This window comes from Neltuma alba, unplaced genomic scaffold (genome assembly GCF_004799145.2).
Source record: "Neltuma alba isolate B1F8T4 unplaced genomic scaffold, ASM479914v2 tig00011339_pilon, whole genome shotgun sequence".
In the NCBI taxonomy this organism is placed as follows: Eukaryota; Viridiplantae; Streptophyta; class Magnoliopsida; order Fabales; family Fabaceae; genus Neltuma; species Neltuma alba.
In genome coordinates this window covers 74,148-89,805 of record NW_021636041.1, presented here as the reverse complement: position 1 = coordinate 89,805, position 15,658 = coordinate 74,148, and the positions used below count along the sequence as shown (strand labels likewise).

The window sequence follows — 15,658 nt, the reverse complement described above, 5'->3', positions numbered from 1 at the left end:
TGTTTTTGTGTGTGTGAGTGTGTGTGAATGTGTGTGTGGATGATATTTTAGAAAATTATACCATGGTATCGAAGTCCCACATCGACTAATCTTTAGAGTGAAGGAGTTTGAAGAGCCTATATATAGGAGATAGTGGGTAGAGCTTAAAGTAAGTAAATAATTTTCGCACATATCTGAGATAGTCTCAGAAAAGTGCTAGTTTTGAGCTTATTAACCGTTGGATCGGACTGAAATTTGGTCAGCCTATTTGAGACATCCAAATCATTAATTTCAACAGTTGGATCATCATTTTCATCTCCGAGTTACAAGTTATTAGGTATGTTTTTAACTTATTTTTTTAGATGTAGCAGATAAAGTCCTAAATAGTAAATTAGCATTTTAAAGTTCGTTCACCGTTAGATTAAGCTATAATTTGGAGAATAGTATCATGATAGATAGAAAATTAAATTCAACGGTCAGATTAAGGGTTTAACTTCTGTAGTAAGAATAACCTAGCTCATATTAAATCTATTTATCTAAGTCATTCGAAGATAGAACAAAAGTTATAAATTACGGTTTGTCTATTTACGTTATGAATTTGATGATTCTAATAATATAATTTAATAATTAAAGGATAATCAAGTAAGAAAAATTTAGGAATCGAGTCTAAATTATATATATATTTTCATTCTAAACCTTAGAAAAAAGTCTTTTAGGCTAGAATTCTGAGTAAAAATTAAAGCTTTTAGAAGAGGAATTAGAGGCTAGAATTTTATGAGTAGTCTACTCTAATACTATAGAGATAACATTTTAATTTCGTTTGTAGATATAAACTCTATTATGGCATTTTTGAGGTTGGACTTTGGTTGTATTTGACTGTTAGCTAGGAAACCAGGTAACTAAATTTCTATCTGTTGCATGCTCTAGTATGAAGTTGGTGAGCGGCTTTATAACTAATTTTATAAAAGTATATTATGTTTCGTATGAACTGTCTTGTGGGATGTTATTTTAAAAAGTATTGATATAGTTTGCATTGTAAGAAATTGGTGATCATGATTATGATGTGTTATTATGAAATTCGGTTGATTATGAATATAAATGTGTCATTTTGAACCCTGTGCATCTATTTTGGGTGGGAAAAGGAGATAATTGGAGTTATTGATATTCATATACTTGCCACGTGGTATTGGCTTTCATACGGAGTTCTATGGTTGGCCGCTATTATTGTCCTACTAGTTCTTCGAGGGACTGCGACACCTCACTAGTTCTTCGAGAGAGGACCTATGGTCCACCGAGTGTTCTGTGGTCTTTGGTCGGTCAACATCACTCGTGTGGTGAGCTTGTCAGAGTTGCCAGTCAAATGGAAAGAACTTAACTCATGGGTCCAGTCAGCGGAAATAAGGAGAATATAAGGATGGATTTGGATTCAGGGATTGCATATGACATGAGATGTTCATTGATATTTATATTTTTTTAAATAAATAAAAAGTATGTTATTTCTTTTGAAATGTATCAACTGCATAAGATTAGTGAAAATATTTGTCTTATATGATTATTGTGAGTTTAAATGTTAAATAGATGTCTATCAACTATTATTAACTCTGTGTATCCCACCTGACACCTCGCTTGCCCATGCTAGGGTATGTGATAGGTAGGGATTTAGTTACCGAGACGTTGTCTCACTCCTGTTGCTTTACCATTTTCAGGAAACAATACGTTAGCAAGACCTTCAGGGAAGACTCTTGAGGCTCAATAGCTCTAGCTAACAGTGTAGAGCTTCTGGACCTTATTTTATGCAATCTTTTCATATATTGCCACGCATCAAAACTGTATTCATTTGGGACTTGTTTTACCTTCTCATATTTTTATGTCGTTTGACTTAGTGAACGTATTATACCTTCTATCTTTGGTTTATTTTGTCTGAACATTGGACTAGAGTGTTGGTAGTGGGCTTGAGGCCCTTAGATTGCATGTGATTGAATTATTGTGGATCCATGATGTGATAATGGCAATTTTTGCAGGTTTAGTTTGTTGCTGGTATTGACTATATAGTCAAATCTAAACTGCTATTATAATTTATTGAAGCGTGTTATTTTATAACCTTGTTAGCTATGATTACAGATATAGGTTTTTTTTTTCTTCTAATGATGATAGCCTTATTTGAGGTCGAATGTTTTTCTATTATGGTTAGCCCCTTAAGTATGTAATTGCTTCTAAATAACAATGATAGGGTATGTTTACTATTTTATTCCTTTTATCATGATTAGTTCTAGTTAGTAAGTGGCAATGTTACGTAACTCATAAAACATTATTAATTACTACCTTCGTAATTGATGTTGGCATTAATAGAGTGTTTGGTAACTTTCGAGATAACCATAATTTTGATTTTATAATTGATTTTGACACATGTGGAACGTTTGGTTTTGAATTCGTGATTGATTTTTACATGCGTATATACATTTATATATGGGAAAATTTCGATTAAGGACCGCAGTTGAGAATTTATTTTAAATAGCCCCCAAAACATTCTGAAATGTTACTGTAGGACTAAAGGATCAAACTGAAATTAAAATTAAAAATAAGATTACAATAATACCCCTTATTTTTATTTTTTTAAAAAAATAAATATTAATGGTCATCGGAGTTCCAGCCTCTGAAGGTTAGAGGTTCGGCCATCAGCGCTCAGGTAGGGGCCACCGGAGGTTGGAGCTCCGGCAGCTACTACTGTGACTCTAGGGGCCGGAAGATTTTTTTTTTAAATAAGATAGCCAAGGGAAGGTTTAAACCCATAATTTCTTGGATACACCAAAAATGACGTGGCCACCAAGCCAACCAAATCATTTAGTCATATGATGCAAATAAATAAATAAATATATATATAATAAAACAAATGTAAGTGTCCAAGTGCAAGTGAATAAATAAAATTCAACAATTTACAAGTGAAATTCATTAATTTACAACAAAAATTTGGCGATTTACAAATAACATAATGGAATTTACAACTCCAAATGCAAGTGTTTAAATATAAATAAACAAGTGAAATTTAAAGATTTACAATAAAAATTCATGAATTTACAACCCAAATTTGGTTATTCATAAGAAACACAAAAAGTTCACAATCCAAAATATAAGTGTTTGAATGTAAATAAACAAGTGAAATTCAGCTATTTTCAACAACAATTAAGATATTTACAATACAAATTCAACGACTCATAAGAAACATCTGGAAAAAAAAATCTTCTGGCCACCAGAGCTACAGTAGCGGCCACCGGAGCCCCAACCTCTGGCGGGGGCCACCTGAGTGCCGATGGCAAAATTCCAACGACCATTAATATTTATTTTTTAAAAAAATAAAAATGAGAGGTATTATTGTAATCTTACTCTTAATTTTATTTTCAGTTTGATCCTTTGGTCCTGCAGTGACATTTTAGAATGTTTTGGAGGCTGTTTGAAATAAATTCTCAACTGCGGTCCTTAATCAAAATTTTCCAAGAAAATCATGGGTTTATAGGGGTTAATATATCCCCTTTCATGTTTTTATTATAAGTTTCAAATAACTAATTCACGGATAACAAAAACTACTTAAAATTAGTTAAAAGTAATAAATAAGATAGAAATATACTTTTATTTCCAAATATGTCATTATAATAAATGAAAAAATGGATAAAAAGAATATGTGAGAAAATATGATAAGAGAAATTATGGCAAGAAGAGAGAATAAATAATTAAGGACAAAATTAAAAAAATGTATTAAATGTTAAGACAAGCATCAAATTAAAACTTGTAAAATGGATCATACTCCTTCTTAAATTTAAAACTTATAAATAGAACTATAGAGAATATAGTCCAAACAGTTAATCTTCTACAGATACAATTTTAAGTAAGGTATTAACTTACCTTTACCTAATATTCACTATAAACTGAAAAAATAAGGTCTAGACATAAATCTCATTGTGATCCAACAGATCCATTACACACCTTAATCTTAGCTTGTAGCTCAAACAAATTGTGCCAACTTGGCACTTAATACTTATATACTCTTCCGGTCCTAAATATAAGATCCTTTTTATAGTATGTATAAGGGTATTATATTTGGGACTTGAATAGTATATGGTTAAAGTTTTGTTTATACTCTTCTCCTTACTTTCTCTCTCTCTTATTACTATGATATAGGTGGCCAATTCATCATGAGGATAAAGAGTTTGAATTGAAAATATTCTGAATATTGTTTCAATAAAAATTATCCTCTCTCTAGCTTGGAGATGTGCTACACACACACAGACTACTGTTTGCCCGTTTTTGCTAAACTCCATTTTGCCCCTCAAACCGCAGTGATGTGTCAATCATGAAAGATAAGAAAAATAATAATTTCCTTTATGTATTTAATATAAAATGTAAGATTAATACAATTTCTGATCCTTAACTTCATTTTAGTTTTGGTCGTTGAAATTTGACACGTGATTTTAATATTTAAAATTTAAAACCATATTTGCCTTACAAGACCAATATTTATAGAAGGAATAAATTTCAAAAACAAATATAATAATATTAAATTTTAAGAATTAAAACTAAAATAAATCAAAATTCAGAAATTAAAAATTGCACTAATCCTAAAATTTATTTATAATTCTCTGCGTTGTTATTTGCTTGTGATAGATCTCATGTATATAGAATATTCAGGTGGAATTTCCATCATGGGGTTCAGATTAATTTTTGACGTCAAAAAAATAATTATTTCACTCGTCTAGGACGAAGAGCCGATATAAGTGGGTAAGTGAAGAAAATTAGAGGCAATTGCGAAAATAATTGACTGAAGTTATTTTAAAAAGGATCAGCAAAGCGTTAAATCAAGATTGGAATCTTCCATGCAATTTCATATATATATCGCATTTATAGATACACACATTATTTGGCATCAAAATATTATCTCTATCCACAAAATAGTCATGATTTATAGAGATTGGTCAGCAAATCATGGAGAGCAAGAGACACTTGAGGGAAGAAACCTGCGACTATGAATTTTTTTGAACTATGGCGGACACTACTAAAAATTCATGACTCTCTCAATGTATAAATTCTAAGATCAAATTGTTATTTTACCAAGACAATAACGAAAACAAACCTTTTTCCATCATAGATTCTACATTTTATGCACAAGAAACAACGGCAGACGGAAGTTTCCTGTGATGGCTCCTCAAAATTAGACTGAATTTCGACCCAAACATGCCGTGCCATGATCACCACCACCTCTCGGAAAATCAACAAGCAAAGTGTAATCGAGGAAGTTCCGTGAACATGCAAGAAAGGATTACGAGATTCCCTGAGCTGCATTGAATAACCAAACAGAGAGGAAAAAATCAACTGCATGGGATTTTTTTTTTTTTTTTTTTTGGGGGGGGGGGCATTAATAATATCATCAGGTGGGCAAAACTTCTATTTAGAAGTCTTGAGTTTGATAGAAACAAAATAGGCATGCACAAGTAAAAATCGACGTTCGTCGTTCACCCCAAAAAGAGAAATCTACGTTCACTCTGAACCCAGAGTAGATCCACCTAAAGTAGATTAACAGTGAGAAATTACCTAACCACAATAAGACAGAAGGGAGCGAAAACTAGTATTACAACAAATCACACAAAAAAAAAAAAAAAACAATAAGATGGAAAGGGTACTCCACAGTAGTTGGGGGGGGGGAGTAGTGCTAATAAATTAACGGTCATATTGTACGTCAGAGACAGGACGGTTGAACAACCAAGGGAATAAATTAAGTAGCTTATGTCAATGAGCGAGCGAAACCATGCTCAATCGGATCAGGATTTTACCTATTATCCAACAGAGTAATTGCCTATTAAACTGGACTTCAATGCAAAAATGTTGCACCAAGATCACCACCGTCTCTTGGAATATCTAGTGGCGTCATGGAAGGAGTCTATTGAACATGAAAAAAGGGCTAAAAAGATCCCCTGTACCACATCGAAAGATAGAAAAGAAAGAACATAATCAACTGGGCTGAAAATTTGGGGCAAAAAAAATCTTGTAACAATTTTTTTCAAAAAAATATCAACATCAAGATGGGCAAATCTGTATAAAGATGGAGTTTGATAGATGCAAGATACAGAGACACAATAAATGGAGATTGGTCTGTTCATAACAGTTGCACACCTACCTGAATAACAACACATGGCCTTTTTTTTTTTTTTTTGGGGGGGGGGGGGGGGGGGGTTTTTGTAAGGCATTTAATCCAAGGTCGCCCCTCAAGTAAGAGGCAGAAGAAATCGGGTATCAAAAGGCTACTAACAAAGCAACTCAATTCTTAGAAATCATGTCTGATGTTTAAAGGTCAGACAAATCATAAAAACATTGCCAAGAGCAAAATCCTGTTTGCTTGCTATAAGATCTGACTTAAGTTTTTTCTAAACCTATAAAGGTAAAAATGTATACTAGTTCTGAAAATAGAGCAGATTCCCCTATAATAAATCAAACATGAGAAAATCAATTTGACCAAATCAAACTTCAGGACAGTTAACACCAACATAGCAATGATGAACACAAAAATCAACAAGAACCAAGCTGGAGAGGCTTCATTACAGCAGTAAGTGAAATAATGCCAATATCTTATTCGTCACATTAACAGACAGGATATTACAATTCAGTAACTATTGAGACATTGCAACACTCAAAGATAGAATGATTAAACAGCAAAGGGAATTAATAAAGTAGCATCAGTCAAAAGGCAAACAACATAACGGTCAATCAGATCAGGATTTTACCTATTATACAACAGAGTATTTGCCTGGTTGAGCACCACCAGGAAGTTGCAAAGCCTGATTTGTGATATCTTCTAGCACACGCTTCAATTCTGCTTTTGCTCTCTTGACAGACTGTTCACTGGGGCCCTCAATGAACAAATAGAGTTTCCGCTCACCAGGACCTGGGATCTTGCCAGGTGGGAAATACTGCCCCCTGGTGGTAATGGCAGCTCCAGTCCACTCAGAAATTGGGCCTAGAGTTTCCTTATGTGTGACTTTCCACCGAGCATTTTGGGGGAAATCATTTATCTCCAACTCAGCTTCATAATGCTCAGGCATTGCACCAGCAATTTTAGCTAATTTATTTTGTAGGTTCATAGCAGCTAATGCTGCCCGAGTTGCTCCATCACTTGGAACAACGGGCAGCCCTGTCCCAGGCATGACTCCTGCAGTCTGGAGACCAAGAACAGAAGGTAAAGAAACAGGCAGTCCACCACTTGAAATTACCTGGGAAGAAGACGGCATAGCAGGGGTGTTTGCTTTGGTGGCAGCAACTAGAATCTGTGCAAGACCAGGATGCTGTGAGATGTCACCTCCAGCCTTCCTAATACCTTCATCTTCATCCTCAGAATCAGACTTATCTTCTTCAAACCCATATTCTTTGGCTTGCGCTTTCTTTGCTGCTCTCCTCACTTCATCTTCTTCTTCATTAAATTTAAAGCCACTGCCTCCATAACCAGTCCCATGGGCTTGCTCTAGTCCTTGATTAACTTTTGCCATAAATCCATCAGCAAGAGCTTTCAGATCATCAGGAACTACTTGTTCAGATAGCTCCAAAGCTTTAACCAGATCTGGTGCATATCTTGCTTCTTCCACTGAAATAAATGTGATAGCACAACCCTTCCGACCAGCTCGGCCTGTGCGTCCAACACGATGTACATAATCTTCATAGTGGTTTGGAACATCAAAATTGATAACCAATTCAAGCTCCTTGACATCTAAACCCCTGGCAGCAACACTAGTTGCAATCAACAAATTGCAGACATTGCTTTTGAAGTCAGAAATTGTGGACTCCCGATCTGTTTGATCCTTAGCCCCATGAAGAGAAAGGCATGGATAACCATGTCTAAGCATATCCTTGAACAAAGCATCACATTTCTCCTGCGAGTGGACAAATATCAAAATCTTTCCCTTCTCATACCATTCCCCAAGTAATTCTAACAGCCTTAAGAACCTCTCATTTTCAGGCCTCACCTCTACTAGCTGTGCTATGTCTTTGTTAACAACACTCCTTCCACCAACTTGTATTTCAACAGGCTTGTTCAAAACCTTACGAGCTAGAATTTCAACCTGACGGGGAAAAGTAGCGGAAAAGAGAACAGTTTGACGATCTGGTCGAATATTCTGAACAATTCGAGTGATTTGAGGTTCAAAGCCCATGTCAAACATACGATCAGCCTCATCCATGACCAGATAAGTAACTCTACGCAGGTTAGTTATCTTTCCACCGCTGGTGCAGAGTATGTCAATCATCCTACCTGGAGTACAAACCACTATTTCAGTACCACGTTTCAATTCACTAATTTGCTGGGCAACACCAGAACCTCCATAGACAGGCACACACCTAAGACCCAACACTTTGGAAAATTTCCTTATATCGCTGTGAATTTGTTGAACAAGCTCCCTTGTAGGAGCCATTATAAGCCCAATCGGTCCATCTCCCGCAACAACCGGTGGTTGATCCTTGATGTGCCTCAACATTGGAAGAACAAAAGCAAGGGTTTTTCCTGACCCAGTTTTAGCAACTCCAATGCAATCTCTACCACTCATAATCACAGGGAGGGCCTGAGCTTGAATAGATGTTGGCTTTTCATAATTAAGCTTCTTTATAGTCTCCAAAATTTTACTAGTAAGTCCAATTTGATTCCATGATTTTACAGGCTTTGGCACATCCTTTCCATGTATCTTCAACTCCAGCTCCTTCCTATATGCCGCAACTTCTTCGGGAGTCATCTTGGCAATCTCCTTTACTTCAATATAAAAATTTTTCTTGAATGGGTTATAATCAATCTTTGAGTGATCGACAAGAGAAAGTTTCTCAGCTTTCGTCTTCTTTACTCTTTTCATGAATTCATCATCATCTTCATCTAATGGATCACCCTCAGTTTCAAGGTCTTCATAATCTGAATCAGACTCTTCACCAGGAATTATTCTCCCAATTGATTTATTTGAACCTTTCCTAGGGTTCCCCCCATTACTTTGCTCATCCTTGTTACCCTTGGGCTTTAAGTCAGCAATTTGATTAGAAGACTCAGGAGCCATAGCACTATTCAGCTTTTCAACTTCAGGCAAAACCATAGAACTCATGAAAGCATCCAACGGATCAATTTCCTCATCTGCATGAGAGCCATTAACTTCATCCGGTAAATTAGATGTAACAGGTCCGTTACTAACATCTATTACCATCGAATCCTTAGGTTCTTTATCTGAAAGCTTGTCATCTTCATCTACATCCATAGCTGTATTTGGCTTCCCTGTTATGGTTCCTTCTTCATCATCAGATTCCCCTTCAAGTGTCCAGGCCTTTCCAGACTTGGGTACATCAGCACTTGCTTCACCATGTTTTTCTCTCTCAGCTTCCTCTCTTTTCCTCCTCAACTCTTGCCATTCCTGAACTCTCCTTCTCCTCTTTTCCATCTCTTCATCCAATTTCTTATGTTCATCCTCTAACTCCTCCTCACGGCTTGGTTTGCTTTCATTGGCATCTGAGTTATCATTGCCACTCTTTTTCCTTGGGCTTTCCTCATTATTCTCGGCTTGCCTGCTTGACTTGTTGACATTCTTGTCTTGCTCTTTGCCCTTGTAGTCATCATTATCTTTCTTGTTCCGCTTTCTTTCTCTATCCCTGGAATCATCATCACTATACTCACTATCAACTTCCCTACGCTTCGCCCTTTCTCTTCCTCTCCTCCCCCTTTCTTTTTCAATTTCCCTCTCCCTTTCATGCTCTCTCCTATCCCGTTCCCTTTCTCTATCCTTCTCCCTTTCTTTCTCCCTCCTTTCTCTCCTCTCCCTTTCCCTATCTTCCCTCTCTCTTTCCCTTTTCTTGTCCCGAGCTCTTTCTCTTTCTTCATCATGAGCTCGCATCCTATCCTTATCCTTATCTCTATGCTTCTCTCTTTCTCTATCAAATCTTTCATCAGAATCACTGCTTTTCTCTCTCTCATAACGTCGGCTCTCACGATCCCTCTTCTCACTATCCCTATGCCTTCCTTCACGTCTGTCCTTGCCTTTATCACTAGTCTTCTCACGGTCCCGTTCACGGCGACTCCTCTTGGAATCCTCTTCCTTCCCTTCATAATCTTCCTTCCTAGATTTACGCTTTCCCTCATCCATTGTTTTCTCCTGCAAATTCACTTGTGTCAGTAACAGTAACATCTTACACAGTCAGACCAAAAAAACATCATTTTATAGATGCACAAAAGTACTAACTGTAGAAGAGAAGAACAGAGAGAAAGTAAATCTGAATGTGACATTAAGGTCGTAAAAAAAAAATGCTTGGAAGAGAACAAATCATAAACAAATATTCTAACTTCAAATTTGGAATTAAACAATTCAGTAAAAAGAGTTCCAGACATGTAGAGAATAAAATACACATCACATTATTAAATATGAATAAATAAGTATAGTCTTAATATATTTCCCAAGAAATATTATCACCATTTTCACTCTCTTCCCAAATTTTTTGGGTTTTAGATGAAGACAAATGAATTATGCACATAGTAAATAGGGAAAAAATTGTGTGAACCTTTGGATAAGGAAGGAGAGAGGTTAACAGAAATGGGAAATGTTACTAAAGCATTATTTACAAAGCAAACAAGGGCCACAAATTCTATTTGCAAAAGTTCAGGTCCCAGACACTTGAAAACCAAGAATGATACTGGAACTCTTCAGCATTCAAATTCAGCCAGGATATGAGAAAATAATTGGTTCAAGAGAACCAAAGAAAATGTTTTGAGCATGTATCAATGCACTAGAATCTTTATTGATACTCTATTTAGCCCAGAACAAAGTAATTTTTAAGGGTAGAAGACATTGTACATAAAGGGCAGTTAAAATGATAAATTGTTTGGGTACAGACTACCACGGTGCTTGGAGTCAAGGGTCAACTTTTCACTAAAGGAAACTTCAGCAAGTCCCATGCAATCTTAAACCTTTGTCAACATAATTTAGGTTGGTCAATGATTTGTACTTACATAAAGAAAGAAGACAAGGAATGAAGACACTGATTTCATGAGGACCTCTGGATATCTGGTAGAAATATTATATTAAGGTGATAGTAAAAGATTTCAAAAGGAACTTGCGTCTTTGGTAAGGGGAGGAGACAGTTAGCTTAGTCTGAGACTAAGTAGCTGCTAATCCAAGGCATAATACTTAGGTATCCTTGTGTTAGAATACTAGCAGAAAATTAAACAACACTTATGATATACTTCCGGAGCAGTTGGTAATTGATGATTATCCGGAAGGATGTACACATAGGCGGACCGATATTACACTCAGTGGGGGCGTCTGCCCCCTCTGAAATCTTTGAAACATACATAGTTGATATAATACCCTTTCAATTTTCGTTACAGCACCGTGACACAACTCGAGTCAAATCATTTACAAGATCATGCATTACAGATACCTTGAGAATTTTCTAAATTGATGATAATATAAAAAGATTAAGAAACAGAAAGCCATACAAGTCTCTAGTAATCAAAATAAAGAGGGCAGAAGTATAATAGCCAATTACACTGATTCAAGCAAAAGTGGCTAAAAAAACACCACTTAAACGCAATCTGCAAGTATTCCCAAATTCAAAACCATTAGTACTCAAACGATTACCCGACCGGATTCAAAGCCAGATTAAACTAAAAATTTTAAAACAGAGCAAGAACGAGCACGCAGCGAACAGATGACGCGGGGAACAAATTCGAGGCCAGATTGAACAAATGAATCTCACCGGATTTTGGAAGTAGCAAGAGCCCTAGGGTTCGAACCTTCTTCACTACTTGCCCCAGAACAACACGCAAGACTGACACGGAGGACGGCGCCTGAGGAAATGAATGCTTGTTCTCTCAACGAAGAAAGATAGATCCGCTCCAGTCGAGAAGGGGTTTTGTCGGGGTCACAAATAATTTTAGGGAAATTTTGGTATAGGTCGGAAATTAATTACTTAAATAAAGAAATTATTACCTAAATGATACCATACTTTTTATGTACAAAAATTTATTAAGCAGGTGTTTGGTAAGAACAAAACTATAGTTTCAAAAATGTTTTTATTATATACGAAGTAAATATGTGGAGGAGTTTGTCTTAATTTGCAGAAAAGTGCTTCTGAAAAACACTTTTAGAGTTAGCCAAACACTCCCTAAATCCATCTTACTTGTAAAGTTTTCATTAGATGCTTTATAATAAGAATAAGAGGGAGTACATTATTAATGTTACATATAAGGACATGATTATATAAGTCAAGTTCTTTTTTTAATTAGTTAAAATTAGAATAACTTACTATATTGCAGGGGATATATAAACATTATTAAAAAACATGTAGAAATGAAAGATTAAAAAAAAGTGAAAGCTGATACTTTTTTATTTTTAATATAAGAACTATTTAACTAATTTAAATATATGGGTATTACTTAATTCTAACAAATGTGATATAATCTCCATAAAATACACTTATATGTATTAACATTAAATTATACATCAGTTTATAAATATAAGTTAGATAAATTTATAGTTTGGAAAAAGTAATAAATATTACCTCCAATCTTTAATATAAGAGTTAGACAACTAATTTGTATATATTAAAAAAAATTAGTTAGGTTAGTTTTGTTTTGTTTGTAACAAATATATATTGTCATTTCTAAATTATCATCTTTAATCATGTGCATCAAAATTAGTTCTCACTAGAAACATCTTTAATATGTATAGTTGATAGAGACACTTTGAAAAAAAATAAAATAAATTTAGAAGACAAGATAGATTGAGGTATTATATTCAAAATCAAATTCAATTCTCAACTTATTCTTATAATAAGGAGTACAAGCAATGTGAAAGATAAAATGGATTATTATACTACCTCTGGTCCTTAATATAAGACCTTATTTAACTTTTATTTTGATCTTAAATATAAAATCTCAATCTTTTTGTCTCTTATATTTATTCTTTTTTTTTTCTAAAATAGTCTTTGTAATAATGCTAGTTCTAGCCAATACACTTGAAGCAAAAATATCTTAGAAAATATAATACATATTTATTACAAATAACTAATTTAACTAATTTTCTTAATATATTTAAATTAATCAACTCGCTCTTATATTAGGAACCGGAGGTAACATTTAAAATCAAAATCAACTTTCTTAGGTGGCTACAGTGTTATACATAGATCACCTCCTTCATGGTCCTTGGTCTCCACTCATCTATTCCTATTTTCGCTAATTGTCTCCTTTGTGCCTTTCAAGCATTCTTCAGTCATGCAAGCTCTCTCACTCTTTATGGGTTCCAATGCTACCTTGTCCCATAAGCGCTACACTACTCAAGTTGTGCCTTTGTTTTGGTCCAACAAAATCTTCCACTACTTCTCCCTCAACACAAACATAAATGCGGAAGCCGATCGAATCGATGTGTACCTTTTCCTTACATGTGTAAATTTTTATGTCGTGGTCTGTCTAAGTGTATTGTTTTTTTGGTCATTAACAGGTATCGTCGATGGAAAACAAAAACATTGCAGACAGACCAAAGCAATGGAAGCATAATAACTGATTATTCTCTATGACTGGGTGGAAGCTATTTGTTGGGGAAGCAAAGCCAATGGAGCCAACCAATTAATAGTACCAAAAACCAATACAAATTCTAGCCCTTTCTCTCTTTTACTACCTCCGATCGTTAATATAAGAGCTGGTTTGTTTTTTATTTTAGTTTTAAATATAAGATTCTAATTTACTTTGTCTCTTATGTTTATATTTTTTTTTCAAAGTAGTCTTTGTAATAATAATAGTTTTAACCAATACACTTGATTAGTAAGGATACTTTAGGAAAAATAACACCTGTTTATTACAAATAACTAATTTAACTGATTTTTTTTAATCTACTCAAATTAGTCAATTAATTTTTATATTAAGGACCCGAGATAGTATTTATTACTGTTCTCTCTTTCCAAGCTTCAAATTGTTATTCTTGCACCAGTTATCATAAAAGGTACTCCCTCCGTTCCTTATTATAAGAGACAAATAACCGAATTACGTTGATCAAAAAAACAGTTAAAATTAGTTAAGAACAATTAATGTATAAAAAGTATAATTTTTTTCCAAAAATGCCCTCATTAATAAGGAGAGAGAACAATGGTAAATTATTAAAAAAAAGAGAAGTGGGAAGGAAAGAGAGTGTGAGTTGAAGACAATAAATATGGATAAAATAGGAAATTAACACAAAAAAGTAGAGACAACTTTTAAGTGTCTCTTATATATAGGAACATGCCATAAGCATCAAATGTCTCTTATAATAAGGAACGGAGGGAGTATTATGTTAGGTGAGTACCTCATGAAAGTATCTGTTTAGCTTTAATCTGGTGGGAAATCTGATAAATTTCACGGGTCTTTATTAGTGTTAGGATGTGGGCATAGCATTAATGGGGCGTGACTGGACTTTTGTCTTTAGTTTCAAAGTTAAGTCCTGGGATTGGTTACAAATTCTCATACTACTGTTTGGTTCCTTACTTTCCAAACTCAACTGTCCACTGGGAAACTGAAACTGGGCAAAGAGATATTAGGATCACTCTTGAAGGCACTTCAATTATCACTGCTGGCTGGATTGCCTTTATTACTTTCTACTTATCTCAAGTACTTGTTTCTTCACCAAGTACTATTTATCAGTCAAGGATGCTGGCCTGCATGCACTTGAAGGCTGATCAGAACCTCTTGTTACCTCAAGACGATCTGATTCGTGCAGCAATAATCCCTGTGCATGGATGATGGATCAGGATTTGACGATGGGTTATAATCTAATAAGCAAACCTCAATTTCTTATAGTCCAATATATATAATGGCCCATATGTATGTATTAGGTCAGGGTCAAATAAATAAAGTACATGAATATAAGTTTTGTCCTTAGGTAATAAAGCCTCAATGATTTTTTCGTTCAAATAATAGGGCCGGTCAAACAGATGGAAACACACATATGAAAAATTGATTGTTTCATTATCCCATCCAGCTTCACGATGAATCTGAAATTGATGTGACGTTTTGCAAAATTAATATAATGAGCCATTTAAATGGGGTCATTTTCTCACTAATATTAATTTTCCCCCAGTTGTGTGAACAATCGAAATATCGATATAATAAAGTATACAAAAATTTCAATATTAATAATTAAAGAGGAAAACCCCTGTCGTCACAAAAGTTAGTTGACGATGTTGTAGCCCACCAACCTAATGATCATGATATCAAAGCTCTTCCTTAAATCAAATGTCTTGATTTCAATCCGCTTATAATATATTGCCTCCTATCTTTAATCTAAGTATTCGTTTGATTTTTATTTTAATCTTAAATATGATATTTCATTCTATTTTGTCTCTATATTTATCTATTTTTTCTAAATCATCCTTGTAATAATAGTAATTCTAGCAAATACACTTTATTAGACAACACCTATTTATTATAAACAACTAACTTAACTAATTTCTTTAATCTACTCAAATTAATCAATTATCTCTTATATTAAGTACAGAAGGTAGTATTTAACCTATATCCTATAAATTGAACGTCCATGCAAAACCACTGTCATTTCTCTCTTTCTAGAGAAAACATGTTTTCTCTTCCCCTCCTCCTCTTATTTTCACTTTCAACTTTAGCCAATGGACTACGTATCGACTTTGACCTTGTACATCG

General features: G+C 34.5%; 1 protein-coding gene across 4 annotated transcripts; it reads right to left on the bottom strand.

The window, feature by feature from the left end:
• Positions 1-4,911: 4,911 nt before the first annotated feature.
• On the bottom strand, positions 4,912-11,862 carry LOC114712165 (DEAD-box ATP-dependent RNA helicase 42). 4 transcript variants are annotated; one of them, XR_003737205.1, is made up of 4 exons: positions 11,731-11,862; positions 6,747-10,130; positions 5,799-5,939; positions 4,912-5,304 (listed from the first exon to the last, which is right to left on the bottom strand). XR_003737205.1 is itself a non-coding variant. In XM_028896633.1 (3 exons), exon 2 carries the CDS (start codon positions 10,119-10,121, stop codon positions 6,750-6,752), a length of 3,372 nt encoding a protein of 1,123 aa, XP_028752466.1. In that variant the 5' UTR covers positions 10,122-10,130; positions 11,731-11,862; the 3' UTR covers positions 4,912-5,304; positions 6,747-6,749. The 4 variants fall into 4 exon arrangements, 2 of the variants coding, with proteins under 2 accessions (XP_028752466.1, XP_028752465.1); XR_003737206.1 differs by having other exon boundaries at positions 11,768-11,862; XM_028896633.1 differs by lacking the exon at positions 5,799-5,939.
• Between the last annotated feature and the right edge of the window lie 3,796 nt (positions 11,863-15,658).